The 20,183-nt window shown below is 38.0% G+C and overlaps 1 protein-coding gene across 5 annotated transcripts in view; it reads left to right on the top strand.

The window, feature by feature from the left end:
* Positions 1-20,183, top strand: part of MCF2L (MCF.2 cell line derived transforming sequence like) — a 232,368-nt gene that overhangs the window by 11,065 nt on the left and 201,120 nt on the right. The window contains exon 1 of one of the 5 annotated variants that reach the window (XM_087967263.1): positions 9,180-9,252. The exons of 3 other annotated variants lie outside the window; for them this stretch is intronic. Coding sequence is in view for 1 of the 2 variants with exons in the window: in XM_087967257.1 (XP_087823383.1) it covers positions 11,187-11,265 (79 nt within the window). In the remaining variant the exon portion in view is untranslated. Of the gene's footprint in view, positions 1-9,179; positions 9,253-11,137; positions 11,266-20,183 lie in introns of those variants that run through there. One more of the 5 variants, XM_087967257.1, reaches the window with a different exon arrangement.

Below are 20,183 nucleotides of genomic sequence, written 5' to 3'. Positions count from 1 at the left end.
CCTATTCTGCAGAACATTCTATAGTATCTTCCTTTGCTAATCTTTCTGGTCAATACAGGTACTCATCGACGTACGACCACATTTGAGCCCAAAATTTCTGATGCTAAGTGAGACATTTGTTAAGTGAGTTGTGTCCCATTTTACGACCTTTCTTGTAGTTGAGTGAATCACTGCATTTGTTAAATTAATAATGCAGTTGTTAGGTGAATCTGGCTTTCCCATGGACTTTACACCAAGACAAATCCCTTGTGTGTCCGATCACACTTGGCCAATAAAGTATTCTATTCTATTCTATTCTATTGTCAGGAGTCACCAAAGGGGGTCCCATGACCCTGGGATATGGCAAATAAATATGACCCAGTTGCCAAGCATCTGAATTTTGATCATATGACCACGGGGAAACTGTAATGATTGTAAGTGTGAAAAATAATCATAAGCCACTTTTTTCAGTGATGTTGTAACTTTGAGCAGTCACTAAATGAACTGTTTTATGTCAAGGACTACCTGTACTAATGTGAAATTTGGGAGGCAGAACGTCTACAAGTGATAAAATCCACTAAGTCATCAGGACATTACTACCTTTGAGTCTTGATGGGGTTGTGCCCCACAGGCTTCCAATCTTGGGGCGGGGGGGGGGGAGTTCTTTGACTCACAGATTTGGCTCACCGCCTAAATATTTTATTCTTTCTTCAGCAATTTCTGTCATTCTACTTGGACACCTAGGGAGAGCCTGTGAGGGTGTCTACTTACCAGAAGTTATGGTGTGAGGGTTCCAACAACAAATGTTTTCTACTGCAGCTCCCCTGTTTGCAACAAATTGTTCCCTGAAGGGTAATAGCTTTCTGTCAGCTGATGAAAACAGGGCTGCTTCAGATGGCCTTTAGGGATTAACCTAGCATGACGTCACTTAAATTCATAGTTTTTAATGTTATGCTATAATCCTGATTTAATTTTTGATTTGATTATTTTTAGCAGTTTTGTAAGCTAACTAGAATCTGTACTAGAATGACTTTAAAAAGAACGTCTTTCTTGTGGGGTCTTATCTAGATTCGGAAAACTCTGAAACAACAAGAGTATTATACAGGCAGATACCCATATTTTCTCTCTTTGTTTATGCCTCACATGCCTCGTATGTATTATCTCATCCTTTTTCTCCTTCAGTATTAACATTCAGATTTTGTTCTTCTTAAGCACAGATTGCTGTTCTGACTAAATTACTATGAATGGTATACTCAGTGATTTGAGACTAAACAGAGGAAAGGCCATTCAGTAAAACAGCACATCTTTTACATGTAAGACAGCCCAGATTCTATCACTGCTTTGATATTATTCAGTTATATTTGGAAAAGCACAGCTTCCTCTGACCGTAGAACTCCAGAAGAATGAGGATATAATGGATCAGTGATCGGACTTGTGTAAAATACCTTCATAGTTTAAGTATTCCAGATTTTTTTTTTTAGGACTAGAGCTTTGGAAAAAAGGGAGAAATACAGTGTTCCTCCTAGTATTTCAAATTACATTCAAATGATAATAGCACAAAATTGGCTCTTTCAATTGCAGTAAACATTCTGGATACGTGTAGACTGAGATACTCAGTTTGGAATCTTAGTAAATGTAGCCCTTAAATGGTACTATGGGGAAGATTTCTGGTCAGGACGTGGCAAACTGTTGTCCCTGGAAAAGAAGGTGGCATTATGGCTGAAAATGACATCTGGATGTTGGATCCAGACCACCAAAATCTCATTGGAAAAATGAGATACCTTGAGATTGCACATATGTACTTCATACACGGAAAAGCTATGTTTTTACATTTAGAAAATAAATACTATGTTCCCCCCAAAATAAGACCTAACCAGAAAATAACCTCTAGCCTGATTTTTTAGTGTGCTCCTAATATAATCCCTACCCAAAAATAATTCCCAGTTAAGGTCATCAGCAGGGTGGGGAGGTGGGCGTGGCCAGCACTGGAGTCAGTGAGGGCACAGGGCTGATGGTGTCCAGCAGCAGCTGCAGCCCACACAGCACAGGTGAGTTGATTACCTGTCCAAGCAGCAGGGGGAGGCAGAGGTGGAGGAGGCACAAGTTCTGGATGTCCCGTGTGGGTCACGGGAAAGCTGAGAATCGGTGGGCTGGAGCGGGGAGCTGTGGGAGGCTCATCTTTGTGCAGTGGCACCAGCAGCAGATGGAGGCAGAGGCCCGGAGGGAGGGGGAAGGTAGACAATCCGTATGCGCTTTTCACAATCAATCTGTATGTGCTTCTTTATAAGAGATTAGTTTTTATTGGATTGTTTGAATGGTGAGGTTTGGGGGCTTTGTTTAAAGATAGAAAATGAGATCTAAATAGAAAAGATTTTAAGTGAGTTTGTTAGATTTAGTTTGCAATCATCAATAATTTTGATGCAATCCTCAAGAAGTGTTTATCCTAGAGCAAGATTTAAGTTATTGGATTTCATGGCCAAATATGAGCGCTTCTACCACTTGCCATATTATGAGATGATATGTATATGCAGTGCTCTAGCCAGGCTTATTCTTTGTTCGACTGTCAACTATATGCCCCCCCTTAGGCTTAGAAACTTAACATCCACACTTGAGAAAACCATCCACTGGGATCTAAATTGCAGGTTGTTCTATTTCCTCCTGGGCTGTAATCTATGCATTATGAGCAGAATGGCTACATTTATAGTATAGAGATGGTGATAAGTTGTTGAATGAGCACTATGGCTTAGTGGTTAAAGATGCTCAGCTTGTCAGTTGGAACACATGCCTTCATTATAAGTACAATCTGGTGTGGGTAGGGAAAAAGGAAGTGAAAAAATGATAATTAGAATAATATAGTTGCTAAGATACTGAATGAGGGTTGAAATCTCGTAATAAATTACTATTTCGGTTTCATAGTGTATTTTTAATGCAGGCATAATAATGATCTCCTAACTTATACTAATGTTTGTAAATACTACAGTTGGCAGCACCTAAAAGCCTTTGATTAAATATAACATTTTCTAACAGCCATATATAGTGGATTGTACTTATTAGAAACACATTTGTTTAAATACTTCTGATTCTGGTCTGATGCTTATTTGGTCCCATAGGTGAGGACTGTGGATTTTTGACATTATTTCCATAGTTTTATTTGCTCTTTGTTCACATTTTGTTTGTATAATAATAAAATAGTCTGAGATATTTGAAATTATATCAAGTTTACTGTATTTAGCCACAATGACCAGTAGATGCTGCTGTTGAGTCGGCATAGAGGCTTAGTGACTATAAGGAGAGGAAAGGAGACTTCACTATAGGATATAAGAATGACTGTAAGCCGGTGATTCTCAACCTTAGTGGTAACTTATTTATTTATTTATTTTTATTTATTTGATTTGCCAATTGTTTACAAGATAATAAGTATAAGTGTATACATAGTTGTGAATACATGAAATGGGTACATATAAGAAAAATAAAAGAAGAATAAAAGAAACAATAGGACAGGGATGGTAGGCACGTTGGTGTGCTTATGCACGCCCCCTACAGACCTCTTAGGAAAGGGGTGAGGTCAATAGTAGACAGTCTAAGGTTAAAGTTTTTGGGGTTTGGGGAAGAAACTACAGAGTCGGGTAGAGTATTCCAGACATTGACCACTCTATTGCTGAAGTCGTATTTCCTGCAATCAAGTTTGGTGCGGTTAACTTTGAGTTTGTATCTATTGTGTGCTCTTGTGTTGTTATGGTTGAAGCTGAAGTATTCATTGACAGGTAGGACATTGCAATGTATGATTTTATATACCATGCTTAAATCAGACCGAAGACGGCGTAATTCAAGGTTTTCTAGTTCTAGAATTTCAAGTCTGGTGGCATAAGGTATTCTACAACGAGTAGAGGAGTGGAGAACTCTTCTTGTGAAATATTTCTGGACTTTCTCAATTGTGCTAATATCAGATACATAATGTGGGTTCCAGACTGATGAAGTGTATTTGAGTATTGGTCTAGCAAATGTTTTGTATGCTCTGGTTAGTAGTGTGATATTACCAGAGAAAAAGCTACGTAGGATTAGGTTAACAACTCTTAATGCCTTTTTGGCTATGTAGTTGCAGTGGGCTCTAGCACTTAGATCATTAGAGGTGAGTATTCCAAGGTCCTTTACAGAGCTTGGGTCATCAACAAGATCTTGACTATTGAGCTTGTATTTTATTTTCTGATTTTTTTTGCCAATATGTAAGACAGAGCATTTATTTGTTGAGATTTGAAGTTGCCATTTGTTTGACCATTCTGATACATAGTCAAGATCTTTTTGTAGGGTAGCAGTATTGTCTGTGGTATTGAACAGCTTTACATCATCAGCGAAAAGAACGCAATTGCTCTTAATATGATCACAGAGGTCATTTATGTAGAGTATGAAGAGAGTTGGTCCTAGAACACTGCCTTGGGGGACACCACTATTGACAGGTACAGAACTTGATAGGACGCTCCCAATTTTGACCATTTGTTGTCTGTTTGCCAGGAATGCTTCTATCCAGTTATTCAGTTGTCCAGAGATACCATAGGATTTTATTTTTAGGAGTAGTTTGTCGTGTACCACTGAATCAAAGGCTTTACAGAAGTCTATGTAGATTGCGTCTATTGCTTTGCCCTGGTCGAGTTGTGTCGTCCATATGTTTTTGCAGTGTAAGAGTTGCAGATTACAGGATAGTTTTTTTCTGAAACCAAATTGTTTATTGGAGAGTAGGTTGTTTGTCTCTAAGTGGAGGATGATGGATTGGTTAATAATTGATTCCATGACTTTACAGATGACGCAGCATAAGGAGATTGGTCTGTAATTTTCAACTAGGCTTGGGTCTCCCTTTTTGAAGATGGGGATGACTGTGGCTTGTGACCATAGGTTAGGCAAGGAGCTGGTCCTGAAAGATTTTTCAAAGATTATGCTTAGAGGTTTGGCTATGGCAGTGGATAGCTTTTTTAAGAAGTAGGCACATATTCCATCCGGTCCAATAGATAGAGATGGTTTTAGATTGCGTAGTGCTTTTTCAACATTGTCTTCTGTAAAATCGATATGTATTAGATCATTGTTGTTATCTGTGGTACGGCTAGGAAATACTGGGCATGATCCATTGCTGTTTACAAATACTGAGCCGAAGAATGTGTTAAAGAGGTTGGCTTTAATGGTGTCGTCGTTGCAGTCTTTTACCATCAGGTCCTATCAAGGGTGGGATAGACCTTGAGTCTTTTAGTTTGTTGTTTAAAAAATTGTAAAAAGCACGGGTGGAATTGGTTTTCCTCTTGTTTAATGTGATAATTGATGCATTTGGTCTTTATCTGGTGGCATAAATTTTTGTATCGGCTTTTGAAATTGGCAACGTGACCAGATTTGTTTTTCCGCCAGAGTGATCTCTTTTTGGATTGAAGTTTCCTTATTGTTATGGGTAATCTGCTTTTTTGTTTTGTTTTGGGAGTTGTTGTTGGTACATATAGTTTGATGACTCTTTTGACTTCAAGTAAAAATATGTTGTAATGGTCTTCAACAGTATTGCATCCAGTGAATAGAGATTGCCAATCAAGGGATGAGAGATCGTTGTCTATAAGATCATAGTTGCCTTTTTTGAAGTTACAATTGGGGATTACCTCATTGTGGTTGTCTGGATTTCAGCTCCCAGAATTCTCAACTAGCCAGGCTAGATGCTGGCTGGGGAATTCTGGGAGCTGAAATCCACACAACTTAAAGTTGGCAAGGTCGAAAAACACTGATTGTAAAAGCTTCAATCTTGCGGTTTCTTCCCCCTTTAAATTAAATGAGATAGAGTGTATATATTCTGTGTAGAGCTTCTAATAGCAATGCCTTAAATAAAAGTAATTGAACATTAGCAAAATTTGTTTGCTCAAATCTTTTCCAAGCCAGTTTGGATTTTGCAGGAGAAATGTTCTTCCCTGTTGCAAGACATGTGACCATTTCAGTTTCCAAGGTAACCAGTCCACTGTGAAGAGTTTGCACTTAACTGAATCGGTCACACTGCTTTTGATTATGTCATTGGGGATTGGGGATTTTTTTTAAACTTCTCTTCTTTCTTATTTTAATCAAATAGAGACAGGGTTTAAATATGAAATGATTTTAGTAAAGAATTGGAATACCAGAAAAGCTACATGAAAGGTTATGATTCCTGGGACAAGTATTTGAATCATGGTACAGAACTCTACAGACTTAAAAAAAAATCGCAGTATTCATTTTGCATTTTAGAAAAAGTACAAGATTTAACACACTGGATCTGCATTGATGCAAATTTGCTTCTTCAAATAACTTTCATATGATCATTCATTCTATATTAGATCTGTCTGCCTGCCATCACAAAAAAATTATATTAGAATAGAATGAAATGGAATGGAATGGAATAGTTTATTGGCCAAGTGTGATTGGACACACAAGGAATTTGTCTCGGTGTAAATACTCTCAGTATACATAAAAGAAAAGATACATTCGTCAGGAGTCGAGAATCATAAGGTTCGACACTTAATGATAGTCATAGGGTACAATAAGCAATCAATCATACTAGGAAACAGTCAATATACATCGTAAGGATACAAGCGACAAAGTTACAGTCATACAGTCACAAGTGCGAGGATATGGGTGATAAGGAATGATGACAAGATTTAACAGTTATAGTAGTGCAGACTTTGTAATAGTTGAACAGGGTTGAGGGAATTATTTGTTTAGCAGAGTGATGGCTTTCAGGGGGAAACTGTTCTTGTGTCTAGTTGTTCTGATGTGCAGTGCTCTATAGTGTCATTTTGAGGGCAGGAGTTGAAACAGTTTAAGTCCGGGATGTGAGGGGTCTGTAAATATTTTCACAGCTCTCTTTTTGACTCATGCAGTATACAGGTCCTCGATTGTAGGCAGGTTGGTAGTAATTGTTTTTTCTGCAGTCCTAATTATCCTCTGAAGTCTGTTTCTGTCCTGTTGGGTTGCAGAACCAAACCAGACAGTTATAGAGGTGCAGATGATAGACTCAATAATTCCTCTGTAGATCTCTATCAGCAGCTCCTTGGGCAGTTTGAGCTTTCTGAGTTGGCGCAGAAAGAACATTCTTTGCTGTGCTTTTTTGATGACGTTTTTGATGTTAGGTGTCCATTTGGTGTGATCTTCAATGTTGTGTAGATCATGTATTTTATTATTTGATCCTACTTGCTTAAAAATAACATCCTGTAGGATTTATCCCCATTTTACTTAAAGCTGGATAAATGAATGTTTGCCTTCATAACTAAAGAAGAATATTCCAAGTACTCATAACGAAGTGATAGGATTAGTGAGAAAACATCACTAGAAAAAAAATGACAGGATAGCTGTGCAAGCACAGCAAGCTCCTTAAAGAAAATGGAATTTTTGTAGTAAATTGAACGGGGGGGGCGGGGGGGGGAACAGTTTGGAATGATTCTTTTCTGAATATTTCATAATGAGAATTGATTTCCCAATTACACTCACAATGCAAGAGACAGAACTGTCTATCTCCCAACTGACATATTGCCCCAACCTCATTAAAATTATCTTGACTAACTGTAAACAAACTCAATAGTATATAACTGATCATGACTTTATTTGTCTACTATTCTTTCTTTCTTCTCATCTGTTGTTCCTTTTTTATTGTTGATTACTAAAAGATCTCTAAGGTAAGAATTTGTCTCTAGGGTTTGTTTAAAAACTCTCTAAAGTGTCATGACCTTCAGTGATACAGAATGTAATTATTATTGTAGACCTTCACAAAGAAACTATGTTTTCCACAAACTATGTTTCTCTTTTCATGGTGTATGCTTTCACTATTCTGTGTTGCAAAGAATGTAAAATAAGAATAAGCAGCCTGGTCTTGTCCATATGTTTTGGTCTATATTACAGGGATGTTAAACTGACGGCCCGTGGGCCAGATGCATCATGTGCAGGCCACGCCCAGCCCAGCTTCTCAAAGGGGAAAACTTCACAAAATGTCACATGACAGCAACATGATGCCAAGAGTTTGACATCTGTGGTCTATAACCTTCATAAGCCCTGCGTATCATGACTAAGAGTTGTACAAGTTGTCCAGTACATCTGAAAAACTATAGAGTGCATGTAACTGGTTGAAAGGTTTTTGTTTGCAACATAACATCCCAAGGAACACCTTTTAAAAACATATTGGCTTCTAGGTGTTTTTAGAAGGCAGCGTTGTATACAATTGTGATAATCTGTTTCAGTCAAAGAAAGGAAAATATAGCCACCCGTGTCTCTTAACATTCTGAAAGTTTACAAAAAAATCAAGAAACCAAATACAGTAGAGAGATTAGTCCAGCAGGCAATATATAATGTATATAAATCTAGGTATTTGAATGGTAAATTTATATATTCTTAAAATGGTTCTCCTCCTGCTCCTGTCACATAGAAATATTATATAGAATTATTTCTAACATCAAAATCCCCATATAGATGAGAAATGTTCAATGTTTGCCTTGCCTTCTACCTCCTGAAGCCCCTTTTCTTAAGCATGCTTCTTCTATTTGAGCATCTTTTAATACAAGAGATGGTAGAAAGAGCTGGAGGCGTGTGTGTGTGTGTGTGTGTGTGTGTGTGTGTATGTACTTCAATTTCATTAGAAAGCTTTATCCACCCCCAAGAATATATATTTAAAAGTCAATTAAATTATCATGAGTATGAAGCAGGATTTCTGTCCTTATTATAGTTAAAGATGTTTGAAGGCAGCATATGAAACTGGTCTTTCTTTCACTGTATAACCTTATTTCCAGCATCATGGAATCTTCCTCGCTTCCTACCCTTTAATTCAGTCTCAAGGGAGGACATTGTGAAGGAAATTCACCCATGGTATCTTGCTGATTTAAACTGATTCCAGCCCAGCCAGGGGAGAAGCTTGACATCTTGTTGATATGACTTGTTGACATTTGATGTGTTTCTGCATTGTATGTCTACTGTTTTGGTTTTGGAATGTTCATCCAATGAAACATCAGTGGCTATTATTGTGCCTATTATTTCAGCTAGCAACCCCATGTGCAAGCAGAAGCATCAAGCAAAGAGCCTTAGCTGCTTTTGATAGGCTTATGCAATGGTAGGCAGACTGCCAAAAATGCTGCAGAACAAAACAAGCTCTGCTGCTAAGTCTGATATCACTCTCATGCTCTCATTATGAATGAGAGCACATATATGATGTTGTTGGTGGGGAAGTAGATGTATAGATGGAATGAGTAGAGTAATTTTTGTGTTCAGTTTCTATGTAAGTGAGTGAAATTTCACTACCATGTAAGTATACATAAAACTGCAGTCTTTTACTATTTCTTTAGCAAGTTGCTTGCATTATCTTCAGGTATTCATACGAAAATTTTTATTGTATGATGTGAGAGATCAAATATGTTGTTTTTAATTTCGAACATAATTCATGCTCCTGTGGCAGCCATCCTGATTAGGTTCATCTATCAATAACTGTAATGATGGGCATAACCGATTCTTAGTTGCATTTTAAAAGATTGGATAAATCTACTTTACGTGGAAATGAAAATATTATCTTGGATTTTCCATTCATAATGCTTATAACTCCAAAGAAGTTATATAATTGACTTGGGAATAACATAAGCTTGGGTTACAATTTCATTTAACAATGTAAGGCTAAACTGAAACAATCTACAGTATTCTAGCCAGTTCATTTTTCCATTTTTTCAAAATTTGTAATATTTAATTTTCATCCACTTTGAAGGAAACTGTTTTGGAAAAAGTCCCATATGTGAAGTGGTTTTCCAGATTTGATGGGAGGAAGAAGGGATACGAATCCCCAGATGTTTATGCCCAGAAAACCTCTGCAGCTTTAGAAATGGGTATACAATATTTCAGTATATACGCAATGAAATTTCCCAGTGAGATTAAGTAGAATGGTAGCATTCAAAGTCATATCAATCAAACCATGCTATCTAGTGGGATATACAATGCATCTTTTCTGCTGTGGCACTTGTCCCCTGGAAAAATATAACCCCAGAAATTCATATGGCTCTCACCCCATAGCTGTTCCAGAAATCAACAGTGTGACTCTCCTCCCAGGTCTGGGTATGTTCAGTTGTTTTACTCTTCCAAGTGCCTTTGAAAAAATGTGTGGTTCTCTTTTTCTTTGTGTGTTTTGTAAGCCACCAGAAGTTTTTTTGAGGAGTCAGGTAGATTCCAAATTGAATAAAAGAAATATCCTAGTTTAAATCAGCAAAAGGGTGAAGAGGCTTCTTGATTTTAAGAACCATTGAAAATTCATCTGACTAGTTGTCTCTACACTTAGTGTTGAATTAAACCTATTGGACAGACAGAGGTTACAGCCACCACTTTATTCAATTCCTTGATTTTCCCAGTTGGTAAAATCATGAGGCAACTGAATGTAGTTAGATTTCTAGCTGGAGATTCTCTGTTGAAAAAGAACTCAGAAAAATTATTGGATGTCAATCTAAGAAGTTGCCTTATCCTTACTTTGTTTAGTAAGCTCTGACTGCAACCTGTTTCTCAGAGATTCAGATAGGAATTTTTGTAGTCTTATCTTGAAATTCCAGGAATTCAAACTAGGACTTTATCCATGCAAAGCCTAATTACGCTCTATCCCTACATTGTTTCAGTGTCCCTTTTTAAAAAGCAAAACATCTGCATTAATTGACATGCTGATAAATTGTATAAACTTCAGATAACCAAAATTAAAACGATACAAATCTGCTTTGATGTCAGACAAGAGATTGAAACGGAGTTAAGAGTTCTGTTTTCACCTTATTCAGAGAATGAAGATTCTCTGTGGGTGCCTTATTATATTTCCTCTTGTAAGGAAACAACAGTTAGCAACAAGCTCTATCTGCTGCTCTAATGCAGATCCCCGAGAAATGCTTGCTCTCGTCTACCAGAGGGAAAGAACTGGTTAAAAAGAAAAGCATCACATTAATTCTGACATCTTTTCAGTTAGAGAGCGGGAACACGTCACAGGGAAAGAGTGAACATGTTAAAGTGATATTAGTGCAGATTGCATGATAAGCCTCGTTCTGAAGAGCATCCTTCTGCCGGTGCATTGCAGGAGAAGAGTACTTCCCCGCCATTTGAGCTGGATTGGAGTGTCTGTGTAGAGAGTAGAGAGAGTTAAATGAAATGCAGCACTAAAGCAGGGCTGTAGGTTCTCCATTGTTGTATTTTGAAATGTGGGTTCTCTTGGTTAATGCTTGCCAATGAAATGCTGGCAGAAAACCGAAGAAATGGCTTCAGATGAATTCATATGCAGACTGTATTCTGTTTCCTTGAACATTGGTAGGAAGACCTGCTTGCCTTAAATTATGTTTGTGCATTTGGCATATGGGATTTATCTTTGTATGTGACAGGATCTTTTATTTGAATCAAATTGTCATTGGAATAATTAATCATGTTTAGCTGTGCTGATGAGAAAGGTGATTATTTGCTAATAAGGAGCAAGTTTGTAGCATGCCTTTTTAATTTACAATAAATTATGGTTGTCAGCAATAGAGGTGCTTGAAAGATATTATTCATACATTGACCTTGTTCAAGGAAACTAGTTCCGCTCAGATGCATGATTTTTCCAGGGTTGCCTTCTAAAATTAAAACTTGAAAATGCCTGTTGCAAATGCAAAAGGTTGAAAGCAAATGGTAGGTTGCATCTTTACTGGCTTGTTTGAATCTGTTTAAAATTGCATTATTTACATTTAATGTCTCTATCTAAAATAGGTTTTTAATTTTAAAATGTGACATGTTTAAATAAAATCATTTCGGTTTCTTATTTGTGTGCAATGGTTTGTCCTATGGAATCATATAAAATAATTTTCATATAGAATAATTTTCTGAACATGATTTATAAATCAGTGTAAATTGGAAATCTCATATAAGTGTGGTCTTAATAATGTATATTTGATAGATACCATAAATTTAGTTGTTCCAAAGCATTTTTTTCTATATGTGTATTTTCATACAAATAAGCAACTGTGTGGGTAGTATTTTTTTTATTCTATAGTCTGTATGCTATTGAGAAATAATTATTTTATTTTAGATTTACAATAGTTGTAAGTATTAATAAGTTAAAGCTTTTGGGGGTATTTATAGAGTTCTTTTTTTCTTTTTACTTCAAATATATAATGCAGGCAATAGATTGTAAAAAAAATATTATATCACAAAATAAGCAGTATTGTTTGTCTTGCTATGGATTATATGCAGTAAAAAAACATACAGTGAAGATTTAACAGCTAGCTGTGAACTGTCAAGTTCATCACTGAGCTGAAATTTAAAGATCTGACTTTGCTATCTGATTTTTCTAATGTCCTGTAAGAGGGCAGCACAAGGATGAATATTAAAATGCACATGCCTTAAATATAGGCAGTATTCATTTTAATTTAATGTGTTTGATGGCAGCCCAGGAAAAAGTATAATCCAGTAACAAGGTTATGCATTCTATAGATATTCATGCTCTAATGTCTTATCCCCTGCTGTATGTGAGAGGAAGTACCACTGTTATAATTTCTTGCAGAAATCTGGTGATATTCCCATATCCCTCAATTCATGGCTCACTAAATGTATATAAAAGCCCTGTTGTTTGCCATTCTTTATTACATATATTTTTTCTGCCAAATTCTGATGGTTCTTTATATTTTTTGTTCAGTAGATGAAGTACTTTTTAGATGGGTTGTTTTCATGTACAATATTTAACAATAGACTAGTTTATAATTTGTATTTATTTGTTATAACTGGGTATTTGGGGTCTTTTAACAACATTGAAATATTTAATAAAATAATTAAACATTTTTGAACAGCCATGGAACAATGGGAGAAAATTTACAGTACCTAGAATTTCCAAAACCACCCTTAAAGCAAGAACTGGTATTTCTCCTCTTGCTAATCAGCTTATCAATTTCTATTTAGAAACATTGGAAATATTTGATGGTGTTCCGTAGATGTGTAACAATTTACTGTACCTGGAAACACAGATTTTGCTCTGCCTGTTGCAAGCACTGCATTGTCAAATTGATTCAATAAACACTTTGTAATGACTTCAGCTGTGGTCATTAGCCAAAAACATTTTGTGAAATGTTATTTTTATGCCTCCCCATTAGTTCAATAAGATGTTAGGTGACAAAGTTTTAGTAGAAGCCATTGTATTCCAGGAATGCAAGTATTCTGTTCCAAATCAAAGGGCATATTCAAAGTCAACAGTGGTTGATTTTTATCTATGACATTTCCACATTGCATTGGCTTTGTTGCTGTTCTCTGTTCTTGCTGACCAATAAGGAATTGAGAAGTGTAGCTCTTCATTCTGCACCTCACCTTCCATCCTCATAAATTCCTTGCTGTATTGGTTTTCACAATAAGGAAGCAAAACAAGTGCTTCTGTGATGATGGCAAAACCAATTTTGCCTCCCTAATTGCTGAGGTGGGAATAGCAACATGGCGCTAGAGCACTTAGGAGGAAAATCTAGGAGATGAGAATCCCTGCTTGTAAGATCCAGTAGAAATACTGTAAAGGTGTCTTCATTGCATTCCCTTTGGAGAAGCAGCTGAAATGGGATTGGCTCAGATGCCCAAACCCTGCCAATTATGGGGCCTGCAAGCATCCTGGAGACAAAGGTATACTGTGCTAATCCCAAATTGGCTCAGTCATAATATGTGGAAAAAGTATTAAGAAAAGCCACTGCCTGAAAGCTGCTACAAATTAATGTAATAGAGGTTATGTATGCTGAATAATATTCAATTTCAATAGAATGTGTTTTTGTTTCCAAAATGTAACTGTTACAAATTACGGTAGTAACTAGTAATAAAAGTGAGGTCAATTTATCAGGGAAATAGTTGGGCTAAGTATGTGCAATTGGCCTTAAATTCTAAGTGCTTGTATTTGGAATTAAGTCTGATTTCAGTTGAAATCAACATGCTGCATTGGACTTGAAACAGGATGGCCATGCACAGATCCTTATTAAACTATAAAACCCATCAGGGTCCTCAGACCAATCACATTTTTTTCTTCCTAAAGAATGGCATATTTTTTATATTACCCCAGTGCTGAATTAAGTCTAGGCAGGCTCAAATTGGTTGATTTTCTAAATGATTTATAGAACTTTTCATTTCACAGTAGTGACTGGGTGCCATACAAAGATTACAACCCTCACAATAACACCTGAAACAAAACCATATCACCAACACCAACTGAGCTTGCCTAACTGCATGTTCCCAAGGTCTGGACAAACTGGCAGGATCTTCAGAGCTTTTCAAAAGGCTAAACAGGCTGTTCAAGACCTTGCTCGGCTCTGGAGATTTATTGGTTGACTTGCAATCAGTCTCTTTGGCTTAATCTACCCCATAGTTGCGAGGGGGAAATTGGAGGAGGATGTACATTGCCCTAAACTACTTGGTGAAAGACAATACATAAATAAAAACAACATACTGCTGTCTTGATTTGAATATCTTGGAAGAATTTTTAAAAGAGAATTGATGTTTAAAAAGTGGTGCCTGAAAAATATATTCATTATCCTTTGTCTTATGTTGGGTTTTGTTTTTAGATTTGGTTACTCTGAAAAAAACCCCGATGCAAGTACTCATAAATTTGCTTAGTGGAAAGTCAATTATTCATTTACATTGCAAGATTTCATTGTTAACAGTGCCGTGAGTATGGTTACAATAGAGCAGGGGTGTCAAACTTGATTTCATTGAGGGCTGCAACAGGGTTGTGTTTGACTCCTGGGGTGTGTGGCCAGCTTGATGTCACTTGTCAAGGCTCCGTTTTTGGCTGTGATACCCTCCTGCAGCCCTCTGCCAGAAAAAATCGGGGAGACCCAAGCTCCCTTTTTGCTGGTAGAGGACTGCAGGAGGATGTCACGGCTGAAAACGGAGCCTGGCAGGGCCACACATGGCCCTCCCAAACTCTGTTTTTGCTGGCAGAGCCACCGTGGGCCGATCCTTTGCTGATTCTAGGGCAGCCCTGCAGGCCAGATGTAAGCACCCCATGGGCCAGATCCGGCTTGAGTTGGACGCCCCTGCAATAGAGGAAATCTGCCCTCACAGTCAAGGAAAAGGTTTCCATAGATACTGTTTTTATGGCAAAAGCGCTTGGGGGAAATGTGATGAATGTAGAAATACTTCTAGGATATATACAAATAGTGTATTTAGAATGTCTTAGACATTCTTGGATTTGTAGTCCCAAGTCATTTTTCTTCCTTCACAGGTTTTACTTGAGGTCCCTTTGCACTCAGTGGAAGCCTCAGTGAGAATTTTGCTTCCTCTTTGTACAGTACATTACCTACTTGATCCCTCTCTCCACCACACACATACACACACATGCCCTACTAAGAGCCGAAACTTAAAGTACAGCTTGATTGGCACAAAGGGAATAGTCCAGATTCCCTTTTCAGAGTTCAAATCCAGCAATTCCTAGGAAGCTTAAGGCTAATGAAATCACCAACAGGAATACCTCAAGTCCCATTCTCAATCTAGATTGATGACAAAGGGACTAAGCCACCTCCAAACAATCTCTGAACATGCTTTTCCAGAACAACTTCTGAAGCAGGAAAAGAGACAGCATGTGCAAACTAGATTCACTGCAGGTGACCCTTGCAATGCCAGATAAAGTGTCAAAACATGTGAGACAAATGCTACAGTTTGTCAATTTCTGTTCTTGAGTGATCAAGACAAATTAGATAAGGTTAATAAATCCTTGTCTCCTGTTGCTCCTGAACTATGGTGGCACAGTGGTTAGAATGCAGTATTGCAGGCTACTTCTGCTGACTGGCGGCTGCCGGCAGTTTGGCAGTTCAAATCTCACTAGGCTCAAAGTTGACTCAGCCTTCTATCCTCCTGAGGTCGGTAAAATGAGGACCCAAATTATTGGGGGCAATATGGTGACTCTGTAAAACCACTTAGAGAGGGCTTTAAAGCAGTGACCCCCAACCTTTTTTGTACCACGGCCCGGTACTGGCATCACAAAATGATCCACGGACCGGTACCGGCGTCAGCACGCACGACCAAGGCAAGGCAAGCCGAGCGACTGGCCAGCCAGCCAGCCATCCCCCGCTTCTCCCCGCCACCTTCAACTCCTCCTTTGTACCTTCTCGCGGTTGATGGGCTTTTCGGGCTCTTTCTTAATCTCCTCCTGAGTAATGCGAGACTCCACCGCAATCGGGACGGCTCTTTGTTCGAAGCCGCTCACCCCTTCAATGAAACTAAGGCGCGAGGATTCCTTCAGCATCCAAACGCCGCTTTCCAACCGATGACCGACAAGCTCACCCGGAAGCACTTTCTCAAGCGCCGTCGAAACAAGATGGCAGCGCCCAAGCAAAATAGGCGGCCCGGTACAAAATGATCCACGGACCGGTACTGGTCTGGGGCCTGGTGGTTGGGGACCACTGCTTTAAAGCACTGTGAAGTGGTATATAAGTCTCAGCCTAAGTGCTGCTTGCATTTGAGTCAGCAAAAACAAATTTGATGCAAATACTCTTTCCCCTAAGCATTCAACTCAAATGAATAGACTGTAATTTCTTAATGGTAGTGATAAAATGATTAGTATAACTATTAGGAAGGTCTGTCTTTAGAACTACAGATTAGGACTATTGCAGTTCTTCAGATTTCATTTGGTTTCAAAGGATGTGGGGACATGAATGTATCACCCATCTGTAAATATTTAAAGTAATTATGCCTATTTGGAGATGTATATATTGTCTATGCAGGACTGTCTGTTCTCTTAGTGATTGGGATGTGTTTGTAGCTTATGCTCTGTGAAAAACAATGTATCCATTGGGTCTTACAAAATTGGAAATAGTATCGCCCAAATTTAATTTTGTTTAAACTAAATCCTATTACAATGTTGGGGATTGTTTTACATTTATGTCATGTCTAAATTCTCAGAAACTTGATAATTTTGTATGACCTTGACACCTTGCAGAAATTTTAAGGTGAAATCACTAAAAACTTGTAAGATTCCGAGCAATTGGGAGTTCTGGAAAAATAATTTGATACACAGAATGCTTGTGTTATTTTAAAACAGTACTTGAAATAACATCTGTGTACAGCATTATTTGTAATTATGGTACATAAGATGAGTGGTTATGCAAATATTTTAAATAAATAGCATGAGACAAAAGTAAAAAAAAAACTATGATCTTGAATAAATTATGGTTTTTGCTTGAGTTTTAAAAGCTGTACTTCACTTGAACCAAGCATAGGTCTGGATCAAACAGTAGCATCTCCCTGGTAGTTACTCTTTTAATATTCAGTTGTGATTTGCTACTATATCTCAACCATTCCATTTAGCAATAATGCTAATCATTTATGTGTGCATATGTTTAGGTAACATTCCATCTTGTTGCAAGTATTTTATCTATTACTTTATGTCCCAACCTTCTTCCAAGAACCCATGGCAGCTTGCATGGGAATCATTCCCACAGTGACAGTCCTGTGAAATAGGTTATAACCTTGTCAGATTCTTGACCTCTGTGCCATGCTGGCTTTTCATCCAACCATCTTCCAAAAAGTATGAAAAAAGTATGACTGTATTTCATTGGAATTGCCAGGCTTGGTCTCAAAAAGACCAAAAAGCCTTTTTTGAGCATAGCTCAGATTTCAATGCCTTGTTTGTTTGTGGTCCAATGCAGTTTGTTTCATCTTTGCACAGGGGAGAGAGAAGAGCAGCTGGTATTTGTTCAGAACTTGCAATTAATACTGTTAAGTCCTTGCTCTCTTTGAAGGTGCTAATTGGGTTGTTATGGAGACTGGAGAAATCTGATTGAACCTGACAGATTAGTATTCAGAAGAAATAGTCTCGTGATTTCTGTGACAGATGTATTTGTATCCACAAACACTGAATTCATAAAAATGAGTTACCAAACATTTAGCATTTCTCTCCCCCACCCACCCCCACCCCCAATTATTGTGGGTGCATACTGCTGGAGTACTTTGAAATCTTCAAGTTGTGTTATCTGTTGTGGTTCACCGGCAGCCTGTGCAGACGGCAGAAGAATCGGACAATGGGGAAGAACAGGGACGAGTCAGGGGAGGACTCAGATGAGGGTCCTGTGTCCAATACAGAGATGGGGCCAGGACCATCTGGGAGTTATGTGCTGACTCCAGAGCCTCCAGAATCTGGCAGCAGCGAGGCAGAGGAGCAAAGGGAGCCTGTTCTAGTGTGCGTATGCGCAGAGCTGCCAGAAGGCAAGAGCAGCTAAGACAAAAGGGGCGACTTGGGAGTAAGGTTTGGAGGTGATTGCCCCTCCCATAAGGTATAAAGGAAATGCAAAGGTAGGAAAACCTTTGTAGGAATTAACGTAGTTCGCTCTGATCAGTCTGGACTCTGAAAGCTCTGTGGTGAATTTGTTTTCCATGTGGTTTTGGAAAGACTAATTGGGACGTTAGTTGTTGGCAGCACTTCAAGTAAGATAAGCTGTATTCTTATCAGACATCTCTCGAAGAACTTTGGCAGATGTCCTGGGACTAATTATAACTGGTTGAGACTCACTCTGGGCTGTGAATGACGATAATTCACAGCCATTGAACTAAAATAAAAGGGTTTTGGATTTTATATATGTTTGTTGGTTTCTCAGGAAGCCTTGGTCAGAACAGTTACCTATGTTAAACTTAACTAATAGCATCTTTGCAGGGAAAGACTCAGACAGGGGTGCCCACATGTAGGGGATCGTTCTCTTCACTGATGATGTAAAGCTATTCAACACCACAGACAATACTGCTACCCTTCAAAAAGACCTCGACTATGTATCAGAATGGTCAAACAAATGGCAACTTCAAATCTCAACAAATAAATGCTCTGTCCTACATATTGGCAAAAAAAAAATCAGAAAATAAAATACAGGCTGAATAGTCAAGACCTTGTTGATGATCCAAACTCTGTCAAGGATATTGGAGTACTCATCTCAAATGACCTAAGTGCTAGAGCCCACTGTAACTACATAGCCAAAAAGGCGTTAAGGGTTGTTAACCTAATCTTATGTAGCTTTTTCTCTGGTAATATTACGCTAATAACTAGAGCATACAAAATATTTGCTAGACCAATACTCAAATACAGCTCATCAGTCTGGAACCCACATTAGGTATCTGATATTAATACAGTTGAGAAAGTCCAGAAATATTTCACAAGAAGAGTTCTCCACTCCTCTACTCGTTGCAGAATACCTTATGCCACCAGACTTGAAATTCTAGACCTAGAAAACCTAGAACTACGCCACCTTCGGTCCTATCTAAGTATAGTATATAAAATCATACATTGCAATGTCCTACCTGTCAATGAATACTTTAGCTTCAACCATAACAGCACAAGAGCAAACAATAGATACAAACTCAAGGTTAATCGCACCAAACTTGATTTCAGGAAATACGACTTCAGGAACAGAATGGTCAATGTCTGGAATATTCTACCTGACTCTGTGGTTTCTTCCCCAAACCCCAAAACCTTTAACCTTAGACTGTCTATTATTGACCTCACCCCTTTCCTAAGAGGTCTGTAGGGGGCGTGCATAAGTGCACCAACATGCCTACCATCCCTGTCCTATTGTTTCTTTTATATTTTTTTTATTTTTCTTATATGTATCCATGTATTCATAATTATGTTTTTACTTATACCTATTATCTTGTAAGCAATTGACAAATAAAAATAAATAAATAAATAAAAAGATCGAGATGGCAGGTGCCAAAGGTCAAAACCATGCAGTCGAATCCCCACACATTTTTATTGCCTATGTTCAGCAGTAGAATTTGTATGCACACTTAAAATATTTTGCAAGCTTTCATTTAAACATATAGCAAACAAATATTTACTTTATGAGGCCTAAGTATGTTTCCTATTCTGGAAACTCTGCTCAGTATAGCAGACTTTCAAATTAGAAAAAAATATTTCAAACGGGATGAATGAAATGATAAAAAAAATTGGCCTCTAGAGCAGGGGTGTCCAACTGGCAGTCGCGAGCTGGATGCATCATGCACAGGTCATGCCCACCCAAGCTCCGCAAAGCCAAAAAAAAAACCTCAACGATACATCACATGACATCATGTAACACAATCGAGTTTGACACCTGTGCTCTGTAGTCTTGAGATGGCACCTATTGTGGTCTGCATTTTTAAAATCAATTTTTAAATTTTGATATGATAGAAAGGGTATAACACATACACACATTATAGTACTCTTAATTACTACCAATCACTGGTACTGTTACTGTTTCCAGGAACTCCTTTTT

This window comes from Notechis scutatus, chromosome 5 (genome assembly GCF_049901735.1).
Source record: "Notechis scutatus isolate UNSWTSFEM ecotype Mainland chromosome 5, rNotScu1.2, whole genome shotgun sequence".
Taxonomy (NCBI): domain Eukaryota; kingdom Metazoa; phylum Chordata; class Lepidosauria; order Squamata; family Elapidae; genus Notechis; species Notechis scutatus.
The sequence above is the reverse complement of the archived record's forward strand: the minus strand, read 5'-3'. Positions and strand labels throughout refer to the sequence as shown.